Raw genomic sequence first — 25,907 nt, 5'->3', positions numbered from 1 at the left:
AGGCAGCTCTCAACCCAGCTGATGCTGCCTTTTGAGCCGCTCGTAAACTCCAGCTTCGTGAAGCACACTGGCTTCATGAGCCACCACCGCCCGTGGACTGTAACTAAAAGCGGGGCTCTGGTGATGTGGATCCAGTGTGACTGTAAGTGACTGCTTGATCTTTCTATGTCAGTGTGTCCGCAAAGGCATGCAATGTATTGCAAAACGCACAAAAAAAAAAAAAAATATGCAAAAACAACACGGAAAATACCGCTTTTATGTGAGAAAATGAAGTAACCACACACACAAGCACATAAAGCCGACCCCAATTATGTTTATGCATTTATGTTTTAATTTTAGAAGTGATTTTTAGGCACTACAATTCTGTGATCACGCACTATTTGCACTATCATCTGCTTAGATTCGGTATTTATCCGACAGCACCTGAAGGCAAACTGAGGATGCCATGTTTTAGTAGTTATCACCCTTTTAGTGCCAATATTTTAATGCCTTACCATAATTAACCTTAATGAAAAATACATTTGTTCCCTTCTAATGTCTTGTTGAATAATTATTAAAAAAGCTTGTTTTGTCAGGGTCCAATTACCATTACCATTCTGTGTAATTTGTGCATCTGAAATACAGCTGGAAACAGGTGCCAGATAATATAGCCACGTTTTCACAATGTCTTCAGCAAGAGAAAGTTATATCTAACAAACATTAGTGCTGTTAATTTCACACCATATATATTATAAAGTGTCCAATGAATGGTCAGTGCAACACTCCAGGTTCAGGCAGATGCATACACGAAAACACACATTTCAGCAGTGAGAGGAGTGACTTCAATGACTTGATTAAGTTCCTTTAAGGACCTTTTTGCATGTTTTCAATGTGTTTCTTCGTTTTATGTATATAAATAATGTTCCTAATGTCGTGAATTTATTTTTTTGTGGTCATTAGAGAAAAGAGTATGCCAACATTCCCAATGTGATGATAACAAATGCATAAATGTATTGTATTCATATTATTGTTGTGTAAGATGAAAATGTGTATTTCTAAACATTTTGACCTTCATTGAACTTTGCAGGGAGTATCTTCTTCTAAAAGAATGCAAATGGGCAAACACCCCAAAATGGCTCCAGAGGAATTTATTTCACTGTAAAGCACAGTGACCGTGAAAGCTTACAAAGCGTGACCTTCCAACCTAATTTGGGCTTCCAACACCAGCAGATAGCAGCAGCAGATAACACTTCTAGTAACACCACACACCACAAGAATCTCTTCAGCTCAAGCAAACCAACAAATTAATATTTACAAGTAACAAGGTTACCTTCCGTTTTCGCCTGTGTAAGATTAAACTGTTGTTTAAGAGTGAGTTGAGGGGGTTTGGTTTGACTTTGTTATATTAGTTGTTCCCTTTTAAATGATATCAACACTTAAAATGAATATTTATGTTGTTGTCAGGTTTCCTTCTTCCTGCAGATGTCTTAACACACAATGAGATGTCTGAAACAACGTATGTTTATTCATGATAAGAAATCAATTAAAGTGTAATCATGTCTGATTGTCCTTTACAAATTCAGTCTAATTAATTAATTTTGAATATATCATCAATATCAGATCATGTCTATAAGATCCTTTTCAGTGATGCTGTGTATCCATTATGATTTTTGTATTTAATGTCTTTGCTTCAGGGGCAGATTCCTTTATATCAACAAAACATCTATTTCCAGTAATATTTACAGTACAAAAACTCTCACATCTTGTCACAATCTGTCTGTTTCTCCCTACTAGGGGCTATGAAATCCAGAACTATCCAGTAAGTTGGTTGCTTGAACTACCTACGTACATACAGAGTTTCTTTTACAAATAAATTTGTAGGCGATGCCCTGAGAATATATTGTTTAGACAGATAAATGTACCTCTCAAAATAACGCATACAGTATATTAGGGCTTAGGTTTTATGAGAATAAGCCTGTTTGACCCGCTGCCATTAGTTCACAGTTTTCTGTTATTCACAGTCAATGTGTAGTGAAAAATACATTTATAACCACAACCTTCTAAAACATTTGGCAAAACAACATAAACCAGAATTACATGTGTTCATGAAATAATACTCTCACTGTTTAGAGGTACAAGTTGGATTATTTCAGTCTTTTTTCAAGAGTACTGAGTGTTAGAAATTTTCTTCCACAGTAATGTCTTCAGATTGTTAAGGACAAGTGAGTGATGCACCTCCATCTGGCTTGCCAGACCGCTTAGTGTGACACAGGTGCGTAGCTGCTTTTCCAGATCCCCACGGAGATCTGAAGGTGCTCCGAAAAGCAGAAAATCCTGCAGCAAAACACACACTTTTGCAAGATTGGGTTGTACAACCTCGGTATTACATTGTTTCACTAGTCGATCACAGGTGGCCGTGCAGTCCCTGCCATAAGTACAATCAGCATTAGTCTCACACCGCCGTCCCCTCAAAAATCCCCGAACAACTGCCTCAGACGTCACACTGCGCAGGTTGGCCATCTTGCAGTCATACTTTGAATTGTAGCCCACATGGTAAGGGCTGGCATCACATATCAGGAAACTCCCATAGGAACCATGGAAGACCTCTTCCACAAACTCCAGCAGGCCGATGGTGATGCGAGCCCTGCGGGGCCAGGCTGGTGCAAGCCAGTGGTTCAGGCTGGAGCTCAAAGCCTCGGGGACCAGAGCCTGCAGGTAATGAGGCACCTCTAACCTGTAGAGGGAGCTGTGGGTCACACGCTCTGTCACATACAAGTCTCCACAGAAGCCCAGCAGTTTAGGGGTGTGCTCCTTCTCCTGCAGCGCCACCATCAGGAGGAACTCATTAATCTGGAGAAGAGCCCAGATAGATTTGGCCTCGGCTAGAGACACTTTGCCATCCTCGTTGACATCAGCCAGAGTAATGACCCTGTCCACCAAAGTGCTCAATGATGACTGTTCCCCAAGGTTAGCCTGCAAGTAGGATGTGACACAGTTTGGTTAATATGTAGTACATGTTAAATAAGGTAATATAAGATAAACCTTTACAAAATAAACCTTTATTTTTCCAGAGGTGGGGAAATTTGCACTGGTAAAACACTGATATTACAGAAAGTGTGTATCATGCACAAGGAATCTTATATTCAGATGTAGATTCAGATGCTTTCTAGTGGCAGTTGTTCTTTGTCATATGCGACAAAAAAGGGCTGAAGAAAAAAAAAAACAACCTTGAGAAAACTGTGCAGCATCTCTTTAAATTCATCCATAGAGGTTCCACGAGTAGGTTTGTCAAATAAGGTCATCTCCTGTCGCAGCACTGCAGAGTCTGGAGCTCCATCAGTCTTCACTGGATCCTCAATACCACACTTGATCACAACAGGTTTCTCCTTCCACAGTCCACTGTACACCTGCAGGTATAAAAACATGATAACACGACACCGTTTTGTGCAAATATTACTTTACAGACTTTTGTCATATTTTCTTTCAGTAAAATAATGAACTGCAAAATCTGTGATCCAGTGTGTGTGTGTGAGTGTGTGTTCATTTAACCTGATGTACAGAGGAAGTGGACATGCATCGCTGCAGGGTGAGAGTTCTCTGATCACACAATGCTTTACAGGATGAGCCTGATATTATCCCCCTTCTATAGTGATCACACTGCAAAAGGAAACAGGAAATGCACCACATGAATCAGTCAGGAAGCTCTAATACTTACAGTATATTTCAACATATCCCCTTATTTTTTGAAATCTGCTACAAAGCATTATGAAAAAGCTTTTATTTTGTTGAGACCAGCGCTACAACCAAATAAAAGAAAAGTCTGTTTTTCCTAAATTCATTTGTTATGTGCTTCTAATATTTAACCACAGTAAAGGTCCAATGTGTGAACTAAAGCCATTCTCTCACTCTGACATGGTCATTGCCTTGTCACTAAGTTATGAATTTAGAGACTATACTTACAATAACCATATGGCAGACATGCCCACGGCAGAGTTCTGAGTACGAGGCATACTGCATGTAGATGACCCAGCTGGCGATGAGGATGCCCAGCCATGCCAGGAGAAGGTACTTCACTTTAATGGCTGGGAGACGACTCTTCAGGTGGTGGCAGAAATGAAAACACAAGAAGATATGATAGCTGATTGTAAAAATTAGGCCTACATAACCGAACAAAGAACAAATGGCTTGCCACTTTTCCTGTTGACCAATATGTTGTGGTAGAAGAGGTTTTCACATCCACAGGATGTGGCAGAAGTACACATCCTTTACTCATGCGAAAGTATTAATTTGGATAAAGAAATAAAGAGTGCTCATTATTTGGTGTCCTAATTCATTGTGTTTAATATCATGCACCATGTAAGAGAACTGATCCTAATACTTATGTGTAAATAACCATAGTTGTCATAAACAGTGCAGTAAAATGCAGAAACAATTGTTTTTTATGTACTTTTATTTAACCTTATTTCACCAGAACCTCACTGACATTGAATTTAGTTTTTCATTTTGCCTTTTGTGTCCATGTAAAGTACTTGAAGTCAAATTATTTCCCACAGCTCAGCTCTGTAGGTCAGTGGGCAGTCTTTGAATTAAAGTAAAACAGCTAAGATGTTGGTTTCTCATGTAAACTGCAAACACTTTCTAGCAGACTGTCATGGTGCTGTAGGCTACAAACCTGCAGGCCTTTCGACAGAGGGCAGAACAGCACCAAATGGACCAGTCTCCGCAGAGCCCTGGGCATCATGAGCGAGCGTGGAGGGGGGCAGCGGAGCGAGAAACCTGGGAACCCTGTCTGATCACATCTTTACAGCAAACACACGCCATGCGTCGCAATAAAACGAAACCCGGGTGTAATAAGCAGACACGTGATGTGCCATAATATCTAATGACGCTTTTACAATCACACAATTCACTCGTCGAAGAAAAATCTAAAATCGCTTGAAGCGTCCTTGAAGCGCAATTTCCAGATTCCAGCTCCGCTACAGTCCAGAATTAAAAAAAACCCTCTTCCTCGGCGTCCACATGTGCGACCACCAGCAAAACCGATTAACACGCAGGTATTTTTTTTTATCCTATCTGATAAAAGCAGCAGATAAATCTCCAGCGTCTCCCGACGAGCACAAAACCTGGTACCCAGCGTCTCATCACTGCGCTGCGTTAAAGGGGAAGATGCGGGAGCTCAGCTGATGTTTTTATTCCGCCGACACAAATCTCTGTGCTTCCTTCACTGTGTGATGAGTAAACAACAACACAGTTCATCCCAGGTGTAACACACAGAAACACATAAACTACACGTTCCTGGACATTTTCTGTTTCCTTAACACTTGGTAAAGACTTTGTTTTCGTGCACAATATCGTAAGATTTATAGGATTTTATACGTGATGTAGTAAAAATGTATCAGAATTAATACTATAATTAAGAAAATCAATTAATCAGTTTATTTCAGTTTATTTGATTTTATAAGTGATAAGATATAAAATCTCACAGATACAAAAGGTACACCATATGTTAACTATACAATAGTCTAACAGCTACTTTAAATTTATATTATTTTTACAGTTCAGATGCAGAACAAACCACAGTATGTAGTGACAAGCCAAATTATTACTTAACCACATTTGTTTTTACTCTAACTGTTTGGTTATTACATATACTACATGATATTAAAGTTCTTAAAACAGTCAATGTAGGATAGCCCATTGTGTTATGTTGCGTGTTGTTATGCTAGAGCACTAGTTAATATTCTGTAAAAATATGTTTTTGTTTACGACTGATGTAGGGCCGTAAGGCTGTTTGCAATGTGCATTAGGAAAAATGTTTGGTGAGAAAACTTAGTTCAGTCTGTGACTGAACTATGAAACAAGACTAAACAAGCTTTTAAATGCGACAACCTGGTAATTCAGTACAGTTCAATTCAATTCAATTTTATTTGTCAAAGCCATCTCAAGGCGCTTTACAGAGTTTAGACCTTACAGAAGATATGTTTATATAGAATTATATACAAAACCCAAAAATCGCTTGACATTAATATAATGATAATATAATGATATAATGATAATGAAAACTGTGGTTGGACAGTTACCCTAACCCTCAACTACAGGGTTTTGGTGTATTGCCCAAGGACACCTTGACATGTAGCTAGGAGGAACCAGGAATCAAACCACTAACCCTGGAGTTTGTAGACGACTTCTCTACCACAGTTTTACTTGTTTGGTTTATTGGTCATTACACATGGATTCAACATTTGTCCACATTTTTTCACTTTATGAAAATGTGTTTATTAGGATTTTTGTGTACAAAATGGGACAATTGCACAACTTTAAATCTACAAATACCAAAAGGACACTTGTTACAATGCTATCTTATATCTGCACTGGCTTATTATCTCTTCAAATCCATTGTGCTGTGCACCCGTCGGTTTGAATCCCATCCTCGTTGGTATGTATTAATTATGGTATAATTTGTCGCTATGTGTGGAGTTGTAATTCGTCAAGAGACTGAAACGTTGTAGTAGAACCAACGCGTACTCTCTGGCAGCTGTCCAACAACAATTCCCACAAGAGGATTAATAAATATGTCATTATAATTGTAAGGTGCTTTGGATAAAAGCATCGGCCGGATGATGAAATCCAAATAAAGATTTGACTCACAGCACCATTTTTGCACTTGAGACTGAGACTGAGCAAAACAATCAATCTTGATAAAATGTGAAAATAATATTTGGACAATTTTTAATGTAGTAATGAAGTATTTAAGTAATGACACAATTATACTGCCAGAAACTGAGCAACGTCCACAAAACCTGCTTTCTACCATGACCTCCTGAAAGGAGGTCAGAGTACAGAAACATAGAAAATCATTATCTGTATAAATGCACAGCATCAATGGTCAGAGAGATGGAGTCATTTTATAAAACACACAGCCTTGGAAGAGAGTTGCTGTTGACGCCTGTGAGTTCAACAAAAGACACTACTTTGTAGTGTTCTCAAGATAGTTTTACTTCATGTGCAGGTTTCCTCCTCCTCCACTGGCACTTTAGGACATTTAAGGTAATTTATCAAATCCTTTCATTTCTCTCAAGTAACCGTCACTGAGCATTTATGGAAGCAAATGCAAGAATTCTCACCTTCCCAAGCATCATTGCTGCTGCTCCACTGGCGTATCTGGTCCACAGTGATCACTGGGCGTCTATATGATGAAAACCTTCATTACTAGGAAAGACACAAATAATTAGATGCTGCAAGCTTTCTGCTAGATGCATGGATACAAATTTTATGACCACTTTCAGTTCAAAGGCATATATCAGACTTGTGCTACATTGTGTGTATATATCTGGCCCGGTTCCATACCCAAAGTCCACTAAACAGTCGAAAATGGGCTATCGTGAGCCAGTTACTTTGTGCCCACCTAATGCGCAACAAAGACACAGCAGCCAGAGTTGCGTCTCAAGGGGCAAAACGTGTCCAGTTACAGCTTAGGTTTTTTTATCGATACCTGTGATCGATACTCGTTACCATTATCTGGATCGCTGCCATCTCAATAACTGAGATCAGCAGTCCTCATCCGGGCAAAGCCTGTTTTTTTCCTGCTTTGCATTTATCTACAAGAACAAAAGCAATACAATGAACACAGTAAATATGTTTTATTCCAACACTAAATACTGCCATTTAAAATATTAAAATGTTATTATAACATTTTATTCTTACATACCAATCATGCTCTATGGGTCCTTTATGATTTGATGTGACGAAACTAAAAGCGACATCTGTTAAGAAATGAATAATTCACCCATATTATTCTAAAGCAACAATTAGTCTCTGACTGAAATGAGAAAAGCATGGACTGATTTTAGTTTTACCTGTAAGCACATAAACTTAGTAATAGACAAATTTAACATCCAGTACTGTCAGATTAATTAACCCTTCCTATTATGTCATCTACTATTAGGAACTGATTATAAACCAGGAAACCACTTCCAGTGTGATTCTGCATGAAAACAGACAATAAATGTATCTTCTTTATCTATTTCTATTCAGCCCAGAATAATAAGTAGTAACTGTATGTGAAAGGAAAACAGTGACATCCTTTACATACTGTATCACACAGGCCTCCACAGCCACTCCCACTCAGCACCAACAAAAAGTAAATACGGAAAAGGCGAAGCTCTGGTCTTGGTGGTGCTTTATTAAATATGAGTTCAGGAAAGCCTACAACTTAAAACAGCCTGTTGCTTAACACGTGGAAGGCAGAATGTGCGACTACAGACTCCAAATGGTCCCAAAGTGTTAGCGCTAATAGACAGATTATAACGTTAATCAGCTCGTTATTTCCAACAAGTGGCGTTCAGTTTTTAATGCTAACGTTTACATAATGCTACGCAGTGTTAGCATTTCAGAGCTAATGTGTGAAGCCATACGGTAGAGAACAACACTGAATAAGTTATTTATTGTTTATTAAAGTCGCACACTCACCATGTCGTCCCCAGGCGGTCACGCGTCAATAACTACGGAAGCCGAGAGCGACCAAGCTTTTTACTGCGCTACACACGCACAACTGTGATGTTGTGAAAGACCAATGGAAGAAATGTTTGTTTAAATATTTTATCTTCATAATAACATACTACAGTGGTAATACGTAGTTCCAACTATCGAATAATAAGATAAAATATTTTAGAAAACTGTTGGAGTATAATAATTGATGCATTAATGTGCAACTGGTAAGATCTAATTTTAATGCTACACAGTATAAACACCAGGTAGCTTTTTAATGTGATTTAAAATGAGCTACATATGATATGAAATTGAGACACAGCACATTATTTAAAAATGTATTTTAAAAAATTAATATGCTAAGCATTGAAGCCATAGACCATCGGCCACATGATAAAATAATTTGGCATATGGTTACAAATTTTTTATCTCAACATAATGATCAGATATAGAATTACTAAAATTTTGAACTCCTTTAAATAGTGGACTATTTTTTATAGTCAACTGTAAGATATCATGCAAAAATGTCATATTGTCCTATGTTCTTAGTTATTCAAGTTAAACTCAGTTTTGGACAGATGGTAATATAAGAACTAAGATGTCTAAGTACTGCTATAAAGAGAATTTTTAATAATCAGATCAAATGAATGCAACTGTGCTATCAATGATCCACAAGTTAGATTCAATGCCAGATGGGTTTGACATAACTCAATTGTTAAACAGAACAATATGTCACACGCACATATTAATATGTATATACATACACACAAACATTCTGCACAACTAGTGCACAGACAATGATTTATGAAGCTTTAAGGCTTTCTTTTTGAAACAAACAACAAAAAAACTCAGAGAGATGACACCTCATCAATGTACTTGTTAAATAAAAGCCCAAAAACGTTTTTAGTCATTAAGCCTTTTAGTACTGCATTAAAAATACAGTACTGAGCAATACATTACAGTAAAATGATTTGCAGTTTGACATGACAAAACAATTTATTCTCCTCTTATACTACATTACAAAGTTTATTTGCAAAACATGAAATTTCCTTAACTAAGTGAAGTGCCTCCTGGAGCACCAGTTAAATCAGAAGCTTCAAATGTTGTCAGTCACATACATCTTTTAATTTGCTGAAAGCTCTGACACAATGTGTTGAAACAAGCTTCTCTTTCCATCCTTAGCCTTGAACGAGCAGCCGTGTGGCTAGTTGGACTCAAACACTACCATTTAGTTTAAATACAGATGTATGATGAATGGGAGCAAAAGAAAGTCTCAAAATTGCATTTTATAATTTCTCAACATCATGAGCTTTGTGTGGCTGGCGCTGAGAGGCCGTGAATTACCTCCATCTGTTTCCTTTTGTCTTTGGCACGGTTGATAGTCATCTTAAAAAGGCGACAGTACAGCTCCATGGCAACTGGAGTGTCATCATTCCCAGGCACAGGATATGTCACCAAGCTGGGGTTGCAATTTGAGTCCACCACTCCCACTATGGGAATGTTCATCTTGGCTGCATCTCTGATTCCCATGTGCTGCTGAAACACATTGTTGAGAGTGGACAGGAATATGATGAGGTCTGGTAAGCGAACACCTGAACCATACTGGATGGAGGCGTTGGTAAGGAGGCCGCCCTGCCAGTACCGCGTATGGGCATACTCCCCACAATCCTTAGCTGTGTTCTCTACAAGGTGGGTGAATTGGCGTCTGCGGTTAACAAACAATATGACACCACCGCGATACGCCACATGGGCAGTGAAGTTCAGGGCTTGCTGAAGGTGTTCCACAGTCTGGTCGAGATCAATTATGTCTTGGTCCAAACGGCAGCCATAGAGGTAAGGCTCCATAAGCCTAAAAAAGGAACATTTGTTCATTATTGTTCTTTTATACATTGTACTGTGCTGCATCTGAAATTAAATTTTTATCATGAGTTTAAAATTGTAGCATCTTGTGCTTTTAACACAGATCCAGATAATGAAAAAGTTTCAGAGTTTTAAGGGTTTAGTGAATCAAGCTTGGAATAGTTACTCGTAGTAATAACTACTTATATTACTCTTGAAACAGCAGTTCTGCACATGACCACCCCAAATGAAGCCTCATTATATCACACTTTCTGGTTTTAATTTAATTTAATTAATCTACAGCCAAATGAGTTTAAACAGCTTTAAAATAATGTGTTTTCCTCTGCATACTTAAATAAATCTATTAAATAATTAGTGATTATTTAGGGTATGCACAACATTGGTATCAACATGGAGTCTTCAGTAATTGTTCCCACTAAGTCTGCCAGAAATCTGGCTAAGTTGATCACTGATGATCAACTGACCGACCACATCTCCTCTATCTCAAGGGCATGCAGATTTTCCCTTTTTAAACATCAGAAAGAACAGATGCTCATTGTGCAGGCTCTGATCATATCTCATCAGGACTACTGCAATGTAATACTGACGGGGTTACCAGCTGCACTAGTACTTCAGATGATTCAAAACGCAGCAGCACGTCTAATTTTTGATCAGCCAAAAAGGACACATTACACCACTCTTCTGATCTCTGCACTGCCCTGACTGTAGCTGCCCGTAACAGATTCAAAGCCCTGACTCTTACCTACAAAGTGGTGAACTCAACAGCACCTACCTACCTAAACTCCCTCATCCTGGTCAGCTTAGTGGTTCCACGATGGTAAAACGACCCACCCACTTGTGCCACTTGAGCCTCATGCCCAGTTTTAAAAAACCTGCACTTACACTTCATGAAATGGAAACAGTTCTTCCTAGAGGTCTTTAGTTTAAATTTCTTCTCCTAGGTTTAGATATTTTGCTTATCTTTTACCTCAGTTGTAGGTCGCTTTGGATAAAAGCGTCAGCTAAATGAATGTAAATGTAATACCAACCTGTGTCTGCAACCTTTTTTATGACCAAGATGCACTCTGGCGTCGAATAGGTCTTTCAACGAGAAGAGCTCTGACACATTGAAAAAGTCCGGCTTCTCGAGCGGGATGTGTAGTATTTTTTCTGCATGAAAAGATGTATTTTTACTGACAGTCTTGAGAACAGTGACGTGACGATCCATCTCACACACTCTGCTACGTCAACCCACCTGTAACATCATCAATGTGGGGCTGAGGAGGTTTGACGGACGCTGCTGTCACAAAAGGGTGTCCACCACAGGAGTACACGCTTGTAACCGCCGGTGAGTGTCTCAACCCCAAAAGTCCTAAACATGAGACACAAACATCCGTCGAAACACATGAACGTTATTAGCTGCTAGCTACCCAGCTAGCTGCTAACTTGGGCTGCAAGCTAAGTTGCTAGTGTGTCTGTTGGAATTAGAAACATGACGCTAAAATTACCACAGCTGATCTACATAATGAGCTACAATTTGTAACACACACTCAAAATACCAAGACGACATTATTAAATACTATAATACAAATACCTCTCGTGAATGCCCGGGCTGCCATGCTTGATGCAGAAGGTCAGCAAACTGCGCCTGCGCGGTTGTTCTTCTTCTACTGGTGGAAATTCGGCAGAATGGGCGCCGCTGAGTCGCACTGCTGCCCCCCACTGGTTACTTGCAGAATAACGTAGTCCTGTGTTGTCACGATGTGGAGAAAGCTGATATCTTAATAATAACAAGATTCCTCTGCCCATTAGCTTGTAGATCTCAATTTCCTGTGTTAGAAGTAGAAGCAGAGTGGAGGTCATTGGATACACTGGAGTATAACATATTAGATTAAAAAAGCGCCTTTCCTCTCACACACACTCACACACAGAGAAATCACTTAAATCAGTGTTTAAAGTAAAGACTTACTCTGCCAAGAAATGTATCTTCCACAGTCTCGTATTCCACTTGGATACAGACATTCAAGATACATTTTGTATTAAAAACCTGTGGTTTTTAAACATTGGCGGACGAGGTCATTACTCTGGCAAAGTGTCCCAGGCAGAGCTCAAGTCTAGTTCTTGTTCTGAGATTGATGAGTTCCTGGACCGGTCCAGTCTACTGAGACATGAATATAACAGCCCAAGCGTGCAGAAGTGTGTGTGCTGTTTCAGCGCTACATAAAAGCTATCAATTTTTAAATATTTCTAAAACAATGATAGACATTAACCTGTATTCATTCACATTAAGTAGCTTATGGCAGTGCAGGTGTTAACATGTTGTACTTAAAGCATGCAGCACCACCTCCAAGTGGCCAAAGTCAGTTAATGCAGCTCTAAGTATTTTTTTTAGTCTGTGTGACTGATTACATAGAGTTTAAATTATATCACAGATTGAAAACAAAGTTCTTGTGGATGTAGGTCACAGATGGCAGACTGTCTAAATCTATAATATGGCAGAAATCACCTCAAACACTTGGAAACATTCATCTTGTTTTGCTATCACACACACACACACACACACACACACACACACACACACACACACACACACACACACACACACACACACACAGAGCGTAGATCACAGAAAACCCTTTCCTGTATGTTGTGACCACAGGGAGAGTGAATGAGTCCGTCAAACAGGCCATGACATGGCTGAGAGAGGAAGGAAGAGTCCATTTGACACAGATAACCTGAAACACCTGCTGGAAAGTGATTCAAAAACAGCATGTTCAAAAACCTGGGATCTGAGACTATCTGCTTCATGCAGGAGTGAGTTGTGTTTCTGCTGGCTGCCAAATAAATGTCAGGCTAGAAGCGTCTGAAGACAGATGATAACCTGTTGTACGGGAGTTTTTGTTCCAGTCACAGATGTGACATGATGACAAAGACAAAGCTTGTTCTCCAAGTGCTTTCCTGTGGCACCCCCTGCAGAAAAACCGAATGTTCCCAAGCACAATAGGAACACAGATATCCCAGCATGCTATAGGACAATGAAGAGCAACAAAGAGCTAACTTGAGGTCCACTTGGAAACACACACGGAGCGAGAGAAAATATGTTTCTACAGTACAATGCTTGCCGACACCCAACAAACATGCTGTGAGCTGTCCCTATTGTGTCAGAAGCCCCCAAAGTCTACTATGTAAACATCCCCTCTATACGACATCACGACTATATTCAGAGTCTGAGTAGGAAGTGATTTCATATCCAACATCCTCCTTAGTCTTCCTCTCTCAGGTGGTGTGCATTCCTGGCAGTCAACCTTCCAGACCAAGGAAAAAGGGTGATGGAGAGTCTGAAAACATGCACATGAGCAGCCTGTTACACAACCCTGAGCTACAGCAGGGGCGTACGTCTTCATTGTACTGTAATTAAATGTACATTCAGCTTCATCTACAATTACCACTACTACTACTTTATGAGTTAGGCCTAAAAGCATGGTGTATGTAATTGTTTTTACTATATACAGTGGCAAGAAAAAGTATGTGAACCTTTTGGAATCTCATGGTTTTAGGTAAAACATTGAACATGAAGGGTGTCTATGACAGGACACTACAAAGGAAGCTGCTGCTGACTAAAAAGAACATTGCAACACACCTAAATTTTGCCAAAGACAACATTGAAACTCCACAGCAGTATTGGTGAAATGCTTTGTGGACTGATGAAACTATATTGAACTATTTGGAAAGAACACACAGCAGTGATTCAAAACATTCTTTAGATTAATGTGAGAATATATGTACGTCAGCTGAAACTCTGTAGAAGGTGGGTGATACTACAGAACAATGACCCAAAACATGCAACAGAATGACTCCAGATAAACAAAATCCACCTTTTGGAGTGGCCAAGTCAGCGACCAGACCTCAACCCAATAGAGATGCTATGGAACAACTTTAATAGAGCCACACACATGAGACATCCAAAGAATATGACAGAGATAAAACAGTTCTGCAGAGAGAATGGGCTAAAACTCCTCCTGAACAATGTGCAGGTCTGATCCACAGCTACAGGACATGGGGGGACCAACCAGTAAATAATTCTACTGGTATTGCACTTAATTCACATACTTTTTCTTGACACTTACTGTAACTGAGAAACTGTGTTTCTCACTTTATCATAGTTGAGAATATGAGCTCATGTCCCCTTGTTAATAAACATAACTGAAAAATTATCAAATCCAATATTGAATCTGGGAATAGAAAGAGTATTTTTATTATTATTATTATTTTTGTGGTGGAGTTTTTGCTTCTGCCAACATTTATATGAACAAAAACCCAAAAAACAGCATCTGTGATGTGACCTGGCAGGAAAAAGGCCATTTCACATACAACTGAACACAGTCTGAGGACAACTTACTCTTACAAACAATCAATACGATCTTTATTCCATCTTAATACAAAGAATTAGGATTGTGAGTTTAGTGATGCATAAAACTAAACTAAAAAAGTGGTTATGATATTTATAAATGTACACATATAATGGTTCAAGTTTTAGGGCCAGTCTCATTTGTTGTTTTCAACTTATAACAATATAAAAATCTTAATGAAATGCCTGCAGGCTAGGACCCTGCATGGAGCTAAAAAGTTCACAAGAAGGACCAACATTCGTCTTAATGAGAGAGCTATAAGGTTAAAACATTAAAATACACTCACCTACATATGTGTAGTAAGTGGGAACTAAAAGAAAAATAACTCCAAAGAGGTAAAAGGGTTTGATGGGACATTAGAGCTAAATATAAGTGTTATTCAAAAAAACTTTGGGGACACGAAGTGTTTGTGGAAGCAAATTTATGAGTTTTCTATCCCCAGGTTGAGGGGCTGAACTCCAAAACTAGCCTTACACCACCGTGATAATTGATCCTCTGGGTTTTCTAAGCACCGAAGCTGAACAGTGGAGTTATTAATTAGTTTTTAAATGCCAGAAAACATGAAAATACCACTGGGTCATGACCACGGTGGGAAACGAACCTGTGAGAAAAGGTTTTAAGTATGTGTAATCTGATCAAAGCTAATTTATGGTTACATTTCTAAGATAAGACAAAAAATAGTTTGATTTCTCCAAATGACACTAGTCTGCAATGAGCCACAGGGGGTCACATGACCCAAACTCACAATCCAAACCAAGACTACCAAGTGTTTCAAGGTGACAGCTGAGACTAAAAGGTTGTTTAGACATGAATAGACACAGTGAAAGGTCGAGAAGAGATAAACACACCTTTAGTGACCTTTAAGGTAACTGTCCTTCTCAGCCGTGTTTGCCCGGCTGAGTGTATGTGAGTGAGTGCACTTCTGGGCTGAAAGCTAAACAAACACACACTGAATTGGGGTCATAGATTCTTAAAACAGGTGTCTTGGAGCAACTTGGGTTGAAACTCAATTCTCCTGTCAAACAGTGGCCATCAAAATGAAAAATGTGCAACTTTCAGTTCAGTCAAACCAATGAGGATGTGTGATCATGTCAGGGTGAGCGATGCAACCATGTAATGAACATGAAGCTGATGTGTAAGTGGAAGGGTGAGCGATGCAACCATGTAATGAACATGAAGCTGATGTGTAAGTGGATCAAAAGCATTAGTGCGACCTACAAATGATCTCACTACCATCTGTGAATCCCTGCTGTGAACGGGGCTTGGGAACAACCTGCCACAGACAGAGGAGCGAGGGATGAAGTGAGGAAACCCCAAATAAATGAAAGGAGGAAGAAACAGCAGGTGGTGGTGGAAAACAAACAAACGCAGAGCTAGTTTTACACCCACCTGCTCCGTCGGGTGCAGCTACTGAGAGAACAGACCAGCTTTTCACTACCAGAGGTGAGTAAAGTGACGGAGGCAGAAAGTAAATAGGAAATAAAGTTCAGGTAAAAGACAACAGGAAGTACTTAGGCTTTCATTATTCATAGATTTGCGGGTATAGCTTTTAAAAAAGTATTAGGAAGTACTAGTACTACTAAATCATTTGTTAAACATGAATATATATTTATTAATACTAAAACCTTTTTATGTGGTCTGCTCAGGTTGGCTCACACACACACACACACACATCACTAAAGGCTGTGAAGTGACACTGGGGGATTCAATTCAATAGATGTGGCAAAGGCTCAGCTGTGAGATAATAGTTAATTGCTTTAAGTTTCCTGATGAAGATGGAGAGTGAGGGGTCGCTGAAGTCATCTGCCACCTTTATACCTCACATCTCTGGGAATACTCTTCATGTACCCTCCCTCTTTTGCTCTTTGACCCTCTCTTCACACACACACACACACACACACACACACACACACACACACACACAAACTGAGATAATAAATGTTGCTACAGAGAGAAGAGTCTGCAAACACAGAGCGCCGACTGAACTGTGAAAGTAACTTGGTGCAGACAGCCGATGGACCGAGAAGCTGATAAGAACTGTTAGTGAGGCCTCTGATCAATGGTCAGACACCATCTGTACAAGTCTGGCTGTTTGTGCTCCTGTTTAAACTCACAACCCCCCCCCCCCCACCCACCCAATAACTCTGTCTTCACAGTTTGAGTTTGATAAGTGGTAAAGCGGAGTGAAACTCTTTGTTTGGTTTTGCATTTCTATTTGATCCATTAACACAGGCTAAATAAAACTAAAGTCAATCACTGGTAATAGAAACAGATTTTTTATGCATTAGTGAGGATCAATTAAAACAAAGTTAAATGACAGTTGAGCAGCAGCTCCGGCTCTGGGTCCCTTTGTGCCCAGCAGCCCCCTGATAGCGCCTGTTCCAGTGAAAGCTAGTTCACTTTTCAGCCTGATAAATCCCTGAGCACAGACTGACAGGCTCTCTGAGAAGACGGATGGGCCTGCAGAGACTTGTTAAAAGGGGGAACCTTACCGCTCTCTTTTGGTCAAGAGTCGGAGGGGGAGTCGCTCTGGGGTCATCGACCCCCACATTAGCAGTCTTTAAATCTTACCACCAGTTAAATACACAACATGTAGTTTCTGAAGGGGAAACCTAAACTCATATTACTGTGTGATCAAACCAGTGGGGTTTTCCCTGTATGGAATGTCAGCACTTCATTATGTTTTTCAAGGAGAGTTTTGCTGCTTGGGAGTTTTTCGGTGTGTAATTTACATGCTGGGAAATGTTACAGATGGTGCCAGTGACAGAGATGCAGGAGGATGATTAAGAGGTGGGAAGACAGAAACATGAAAAGCTGCATCCGTAGAGCAGGAAACCCAGTCATCAGGCTTGTTTTGTGTCCTTGAATGCAACCCAATCCATACCCAGCGTGGACGAGACGTTACTTTGAAAAATAAACTAGCAGCAAGGTAAACCACAATGTCCATGTCCCCCCCCTGCAGCAGTTACACCTATCATCTCCCGCTCACTATCTATAAAGCTTCTGCTTTACATCTTAAATTCACAGTCGTGTAAGCAAACACTTCCCCCCTTTGGAAATCATAACATAAGCTATGTATTTTATACCTTTTAAGGGTTAAAAGAGCAGCTACAGATCACCAGGCACTGTTACTGCCCAAACAGACCACCCTCTTTGCCTATCTGTCCTTGTATATCACACATTTGTAATTCCACTGCTGCTGCACAACATGGTTTTGTATCACTTTTATCCCTGTCTCATTCCACCCTTCCCTCCTGTTCATCTCCTCATCTATCAGCCTGTGTTATGACTCATATATTATTGTAGCCTTAACGCAGGGAAGCACCCGTTGACCGGAAGATCTGCTTCTGGAGATTGAGCCAGTAACCAAATGACGCTTCCTGCTTCCCACCCCTCATTCCCCTTCTAATGTTGCCTACAGAACCATTACATCAGCATTACAAACCACATGCTATAACCTTACTAAATGATTTCTATCAATTTGAAGTGTTGATTAGAATTTAAAGAAACAATCACGTCATCAGTTCTGTAGTAAATATATTCTAGATTCAGCCAGTTGTACTTGTACAGTGGCTGGAACAGAAGAAAAACTGCCATGGTTTGCATATATGACCAAAAAACACAGTTTGCACGATGAACATTTGTCACATTCAAACGAATCATGACAAAGTAAACAGGGGAAAGTCTAGACGATCCTGCAGCTCTGCCAAAAAACCCTTTGCTTACTGCCAATGCCCAGCACAGCTCCTGCAGCAGAATGCCATAAGAATCAGAGGTCGTAGGTCACAGCAGGTTTGCATTAAATCAAGCGCAAAATACACCCTGACACATGTTACAGATGTATCCTCCACTTCTAACCATTAATTCATCTACATTTACGTCAAGGGGTTGAGGAGACGTTTATGTTTGGGGCAAAGAATTAGGAGCAGGCTGGTTTAGGCTGAAGGAAGATGCTGCTTTGCTTGATGCTAAATAGCGGCGAGAACTGAACTGACGTGTGTGGGAGCAGCAAACCTGCCGTTCCTTTTTTCTTAGTGTTCCTCTGGGTGGGGCCGAACAGGAGGCGCGGGTGAGCAAGTCTGCAGGGTTGAGATAAATTCAGAGGGGAGTTGATAGGAAGTGCTCTCACATCACTTCCTCGCTTTGTTTGAGACTCTATTTTCAATGCATGGAATGTAGTTCCTGTCAAGAGGTGAAGGAATTCAAAACAAGTTCATTAACCTCAGCTTCGGAGAAGGCTGAGATGGTGTGATGTGTGTGTGTTTGTGAATGAATGCGTCTGAGGACCTACGTGCTTTCACTATCTCTGTAGTATTTATTATTTATTTTAAGAGTTTAAACGACATGCAACTGGAGTCTTCCCGCTGTGTGTGTTTTATGCTCTGTATGTATCCCATGATCTGTGGGAGAATGAGAAAAGCTCCTGCACCACATCCTCTTCACATCCTGCGACATGCCCGTCCTTGTGCATGTGTGTCACGAGCTGGGTCCAGACACATACCAAAGCCACGCAGTCCCAGCACACTGACATAAACACTGACCCTTAACAGGAAGACCGTGTATATTTGTGTACGTACATATGTGTTGCAGGCATGTGTCTGTGCAATGCAATACTATAAACTTCATTTGGTACAAGTCCCACATTTAACTAAACTCATTTGGCTCAACAAATATGTTTCCGCAGCCAACACCTGGCACTTCTATTGTGAAGACAGGATGTCAGTCATGCTCTGTTCACCAATAGTATGTGTGGGGTATTCCTATCTGGGGACATCTCAATGATGCCCAGTTCTCTGCAGGCAGACATCCGGATTTTTTTTTCCAGAAAAGACCTCAGTCCCACTAATGACTTTCTAGGAAAGAAAAGGATTTGAAGTTTAGTACTTTTTTTTTTCTGGTCTCTCAAACAAGCACAAAAGAAATGAATTCCCAAGACTTTAAACATGCCCATTAACACAAGCTCCATAGAAAATACAAACATTTTCATTCACATAATTTAATTTCCTCTCTTCTAATCAGTTTTTCATTATGGTGACTTGTTATGCTTGAACACTTTCAACTCAAAACCATGAAGTCATAGTTATTTTACAGTGTGCCGACCCTCTCTCTCTCTCTCCATGCATGCTTTCAGTTATTGGTATATTTTTATTCCTAAAGCTATTTATGTTTCTACCATCTCTGCAAACTCACTTCTCTTGACACATATATTTTGCTTTATTTCCACACTAGTTGCTGGCTGTAGCTTCATTATTATACAGGTATGATTAATCTTCTCAGTCAGAAAGCAAAGAATCCTATTTCCTAAAATATCTAACTGCTCCTTTATCAGACAAAAGGACACAGTAAAGAATAAACACAGGTATGTTGTGTGCCACTACTTAATGGCAGCATTAAATGCTTTAATGGTTTGTACTAAAATGGTTTTATGACATGAAAACCCACTTGGAAAAAAGTATTTAGTTGATTTTGCTGGTTTGTTTATCTCAAGTTTTATAACCCTCCCTGCCTCCCTTTATTTTTTAATGCAGTTTTTACTTTTCCTTCCATCATTCTCTTCTCTGTGCCATCAGTACTGTTAAACAGGGGAGAGTCATTCACACTTCTGGGCACGCCGTTATGAGGCCAACTTGCCTCGTAAAGCCTCCTGTGTGCAGCAGCAGCCTGCAGTAGCTGCTGACCAAGGCCCATTTGTTTACTGAACCATTTTGCTCATCAGTTGTATAGAGGGCATGATTTTAATGCTCATGCCCTCTTATAATAAATGATTTACACAATTGGGGCTGAAGAAGAAAATCATGGGTGTTGCTTTTGAGTGTGTGTTTAGTGTTTGGAAATACAGAATCTGATGCCGAACTGTTCAACAGGCACATTTGTAGAAATGCGGAACAAACTATCAGTTTTGATTTGCTTTGATTTGATCGCATGGCTAGAGTGAATAATCATATTTATACTAAATTGGATGTCAAGCTTGCTGGAGCTTTGGATCTCATGTAAAACCAGACAGACTTAGATCAAATAGCTGTAATGTTGAGACTGTTGAACGGGGTTCCCCGGGTTCTGCCGTGGTTTGACATAAATCTCCTCCACTTTCTCTGTCTGATTTACCATAACAGCTTCTTGGACATCTGTGCTTAGTTAAGGAATTAGATACCTTTTTAACGAACCCATCATTAAGACCTTAGGAGAAAGTAACAGCAATGAGCTGGTGTTCCCTCTCTGTGGTCCACTGATGGTTCCCCTAAATGCAACAATTCAAACAGTGAATTTACAATTACAGAGCTGCTCTGCAAGACGACACTCTCCACACAGGTTATGCTTTTGCATGCTGAAAATAAATAAATTCACCACATCAATATAAATCAAGTTATATCTTGTCAGAAAGAGCAGGGTCGGGTCTCTTACACGCACAGAGCTGGATTCTCATAAACCTCTCATCAGCACAAGGAGCCATGATGTATTTCCACCTCTGACAGCACTTCACTCCAACATAAAACATAAAACTGGGAAAGACTTGCTGCTTGCTCAATGCACAGTGTCAAGCTGGACTGGAGAGAATAACCCACTAGAATTACCACCTCATGGTTAAATGCCTTCTCCAATCAGTCAGGCTGCAGCTTACATGCATATCTGTCCAGGCCCATTTACCAATCACTTCATCCATGAGTGGGTGTTTTTGACAGATGTAATGAAATTCCCTCATACTTAAAATAACAATCTAGCAGCCATAATAAGTTCAAGTTAAAGTTTAGAAGCTCTTTTCAGAAGAAAACCTCCCAGCTCTGCATCTGTCTGAAAATCTGTCTGGGTTCTGAGAGGCTTCATTATCTAACCTGTGTTGTCCAGATGTCATTGTGCAAATGTACAGTGGGCAGGATCACACAGGTCCGAACAGCAACAGATGTTCCGAACGGGCAACAAACAATTCGAACAAGTGTTCACAAGCTGTGGCACTGTTGTGTGAGAATACTGATTAATGGACCGGTACTGTCTCTGAGGAGCGGTGTAAAACAGATGGCTGCCTGTCTGTACAGAAACCTTCCTGCTCCACCCTGACTGACATCAGGGTGGAGCAGGAAGATGTAGTAGCCTTCTATTCAATGCTGCGGACATCAAAGTCGTGGTTGTCATCAGAGCTTTCGTCAGACTGGCATGCATTCAACAGTCTATGTATAAAATTGGGCCTTTCCTGCTGCAGGAAGAGAATCTTTAAGTCGAGCCTTAAAGATTTACAGGGAGGTTTAAAACTCACTGCTGTTGTTCTCCTCCTGTTTTTACTGGACTGGTGAGATGCCAACTGTGACTGATGACAATAGGCAGTTTGCACATGTGTACAGAAATTCCAATCTGACCACTCTAATGTGATTTTACTTGGGAGCAAAACGATGATGAAGATGTGAGCTAAGGCAAAGGGAGTCTGTCAGTCAGTCTGCCCACCTCTTAACTGAACTACTTCAACAATTGGGACTAGATTGATTTGACATTTTCTGCCATATTTCCAAACATAACACAAGAAGATCATGGATTTGGAACCATGATCTCTTGACTTCCTTGACCAGCAGGTTGAACCCCTCTAAAATCTCTATGAACATAGCTTTTTTATATCAAATATATTTAATCAGATGTTAACAGAACTATTAATGTCTTTTTAACCATTTTTGAAATGAATTGTGTTCTCGTGCCAGCACCACTTTCCTGTTTAGTCTATTTCTGCAATAGTTGTATAATAATCCACAGGGGAAATCTAAGGATACCTCTCAGGGAAACAACACATAAAACAGTAGAATGCCAAATACTGCTGCTGGGAAGTCATCATAGAAGTTGGCAACACTGTGGAAATATTATGTTTCTCTTCATGTAGCGCTCCTCGCTGTGACACCTCGGCATCTATGCAATAACTATTCATGGAGGAACAGAACATTCAGTCATTGTAGAGAAAATATTTCAGGATTGTTGTGCACACTTAACACTTTTCCAGCCTCAAAGTACAAATCTTCTGAGACGTTAGACGACAGTCAACATGATACTTGATCTAAACATTAGCCTCAGAGCAGATTTTGATTACAATGGTGATTAAGTCAATTAGATTCACATGTGTTTCTGAGACATTGAGTTTGGTGGAATGTGTATAAAGACCCTAATCTCTCCACACTGTTGAGGACAGACTGACAAGAGCGGATAGAGAAAGAATGGAAATACTGTATGAATAAGAGGCCATCAAAAGGGACATTACAACATGTACTTGAAACCTAAATACGCACATAGGAGAAAATTAGTAAAGGATGTTTCTGGGTTTGGTTAAAAATGACACAGCATCAGTTTTGAAATGTGTATTTTGAAACTACGTCTAACTGAGTACAGGAAGTGCTGGGACCACCAGCACTAAGTGGATTCAATTTATTGGGGGCTTGGAGTGAGTGAAGGCCCCGACTTTGTCTAATGCTGACAGTGAGGGTATGGTGACAGGACAACAGGACGTCCTGTTTGGCTGCTCAGCATGGAAATCCTATGGAGCAGCAGAGACTCATGCTACCCTCCTAGTCTTGTTCCTGAGTCATTTGTGAATCAGCAAAGTCAGTAAGACAATACTGTCTAAGTCTGGCTTCACTTCTCTACACAGCAATGCATGTGTATGTAATATAACCATATTAAAGTTGTAAAAGCTGCAGTTATGTAAAGCATTGTTCATTCTCCTGACTTTTACCTCACCTCAAAACTTAAAAGAGGCAGCTGAAATTGGAGTGCTCCTCTCTTTTACACAACTGTTGTGTATAATTTTCATTTTCCAAAAGGAAATTTGGTATATTATATAAACAGCATACAAGCTGCAAGACTCTGAGTGGGCGTTTCTCATGACGGCAGATGAGTGACATCTTAAAGCTGCTGCTGCTGCTTCTAGGAGACGTGTTGTCAATGCCTGTGACTGGGGAACAGCATATTTTAAAGGCATTTTTACAAAATGTATTTTATTTCTTTATATAAATGGAGCCAGGCTAACAGAAGCATCACTCTGTATACTGCAGTACTGTTCAACAGCAGCCTAAACTATCAAAGTGCTTGTAGCGTTAAAATACAGTTGAAACAGAACCCTGATTGCAGGACTGTCGTATTAGCCAGTAACTGAGTGTCTATAAAAGCAACGGCATGGAAAGAGAGCCCTGTATGCTGTACACATTTTACAGCCCTGACAAATCTTTTTTAGTGCACACATGAACACTCCCACATTGCTAACACATTTGCATACTTATATCCCCACAAAAAAATCCTAATAGACAAAAACAAGAAGAAAATGACTCTAATGTGTACGGTAACCAATAAACATGCAGACAATAGAAACACAGTGGGAAGCCTATATTCAAATGTACTTTCATCAGTACTGAGCTCTACCTTGTCGTCTCACGTTTCAAGAAAAACGTATAATAGTTCTTTCTGCAGCTTTTATTCCTCTTGCCAGAAAACTTTAGTGTAATTACTGTTGGTTTCTAATGTCCCTGTTTGCAGATTCATACTGAGACATAACTTACACATGTAGCTACGCGGCGTTAACTTGAAATGTACTGCATGAACTTAAATTCTTTTTTTGTGTTATTGTTTGGCACAGCTGCCCTCTTGTTCATGCCCCATCCAGGGTCACTGCTACTGCCCTTTAGCAAACTCTGTCAGGCCCTCTTTGACGCAGATCCGTTTCCTGTCAAAGTGAGATTTTTATTGTTTCAAGGGAGCAGGCTACACAATCTCACTCCCTCAGCCTTTTCCTGCTTCCTTTTAAAGAGGAAGTGCTGCTACACTTCAGTTTTTTTCCTTCCTGCATCTTCTCTGGGACAAATCTGGAACACTGACTACAAATCTTTGCTTGTGTCGGCCAAGTCTTGATTTCAAAGAATGAAAAGAGTTCCTTAAAAAGAGATACCCTCCCTCTTCAGTCAAGCCCACACACACACACACACACACACACACACACAAGTTCACTCACTAAATTTGCATCGTATATTCTAATGCTTTCCCCTCTGAGTGACCAGCATTGAAGGTGTGTGTTGGTTTGTGCTCACCTGCGACCCCAAAGTGTAACTTTTCCATTGTGCCTCAGCACGTAGGCTCTGATATCACAGAAAAAAAATATTGCTTTGCATGATGGGGAGTCCGATCATAAGTCGACTCACTGCAGTCCCATAAGTGAACGAACACTCTGCAGTAGTATCAACTAAAAGAATACTCAGTCATTTGTCATGTTGAAGTTGTCTAATTGTGTTGGTGCCCCTTAAAGCCCAGACATGAACACACGTGCATCGAAAGCTTTCTTGTGTTTGCAGCCTTGCATGCACCTTGAAGTCTAACAGTTTGTGGTCACACTGCACACGTTTCCAGGCGGTGAAGGTTCAGCTACAACTACTGGAAGCTTTTTAGACTCACATTAGATATCCAATCTGAACCCAGATGACAAGGCCACATCCAAAGAAGCTCCACAACTCTTAACAGACTGAGGCAACGTGGAAGCCAATTCAACTAGGACCATTTAAATGGATTAATGCTGTGAAATTACTTCCAAGTTCTTGCAATCTAAAAAAATCTACAACAACAATGTTGGATCATAAATTCTAGAGTGAAAGAACCAAAAACGTCCTGTACACTGTTAGTGTCTGAAGACTGAAACAGAAATAAATCGATGGACAGGCCTGCAGCTTTTTTTTTACTGAATCACTAAAATGTTCACACTCTGCCAAAAAATCTCAGTGAGAGAAATACATTTACATTTGGAGGTCTCTTTGTTGTAAGTTGTTCATTTGTATCCTTGGAAACTGCAGTGGAGAAAACTCGGCTCGGTCCATTTAGCAGCTGCACAACAACAACTCAATTGACCTCAGTCAGGTTAACTTTAAATAACCACTAATAAATAACCATCAGAACTGTAATATTAGTTTTTGTCAGCAGTTCTTTCACCACAGTATCCGTCACAGGCTAAAAATCTCAGCTGTTTCAAAGTTTGACCGTGGATTTTTTCGACTCTCTGTGGATGAGGTGACAGATTTTATCTTATATCAGTCTTTCTTTTTTGAAAACTGTTGTGTGAAACATTCACCATTTCTCCCCCTGAGCTGCAGTGACCTACAGGAGTAGGAGGACAGAGAAGAATGAAACCTCTTCCCCTTATCATGCAACTGTCTGGGTTTAACAAGCTGCAATTTAACAGATTGGATC

General features: G+C 40.0%; 2 protein-coding genes across 5 annotated transcripts; both read right to left on the bottom strand.

The window, feature by feature from the left end:
• Positions 1-1,112: 1,112 nt before the first annotated feature.
• On the bottom strand, positions 1,113-8,481 carry dipk1b (divergent protein kinase domain 1B). 4 transcript variants are annotated; one of them, XM_026355173.2, is made up of 8 exons: positions 8,449-8,481; positions 7,688-7,742; positions 7,472-7,577; positions 7,104-7,188; positions 3,940-4,074; positions 3,529-3,636; positions 3,207-3,386; positions 1,113-2,952 (listed from the first exon to the last, which is right to left on the bottom strand). In XM_026355173.2, exons 4-8 carry the CDS (start codon positions 7,116-7,118, stop codon positions 2,140-2,142), a joined length of 1,251 nt encoding a protein of 416 aa, XP_026210958.1. In that variant the 5' UTR covers positions 7,119-7,188; positions 7,472-7,577; positions 7,688-7,742; positions 8,449-8,481; the 3' UTR covers positions 1,113-2,139. The 4 variants fall into 4 exon arrangements, with proteins under 4 accessions (XP_026210958.1, XP_026210957.1, XP_026210959.1 ...); XM_026355172.1 differs by having other exon boundaries at positions 4,652-7,577; XM_026355174.1 differs by lacking the exons at positions 7,472-7,577; positions 7,688-7,742 and having other exon boundaries at positions 8,449-8,470.
• A 115-nt stretch (positions 8,482-8,596) lies between these two features.
• Positions 8,597-12,051, bottom strand: mrps2 (mitochondrial ribosomal protein S2). The gene is made up of 4 exons (XM_026355177.1): positions 11,900-12,051; positions 11,561-11,677; positions 11,355-11,475; positions 8,597-10,315 (listed from the first exon to the last, which is right to left on the bottom strand). The coding sequence occupies exons 1-4, from the start codon at positions 11,922-11,924 to the stop codon at positions 9,769-9,771; spliced, it is 810 nt and encodes a 269-aa protein (XP_026210962.1). The 5' UTR covers positions 11,925-12,051; the 3' UTR covers positions 8,597-9,768.
• Between the last annotated feature and the right edge of the window lie 13,856 nt (positions 12,052-25,907).

This window comes from Anabas testudineus, chromosome 12 (assembly GCF_900324465.2).
Source record: "Anabas testudineus chromosome 12, fAnaTes1.2, whole genome shotgun sequence".
Taxonomy (NCBI): Eukaryota; Metazoa; Chordata; class Actinopteri; order Anabantiformes; family Anabantidae; genus Anabas; species Anabas testudineus.
The sequence above is the reverse complement of the archived record's forward strand: the minus strand, read 5'-3'. Positions and strand labels throughout refer to the sequence as shown.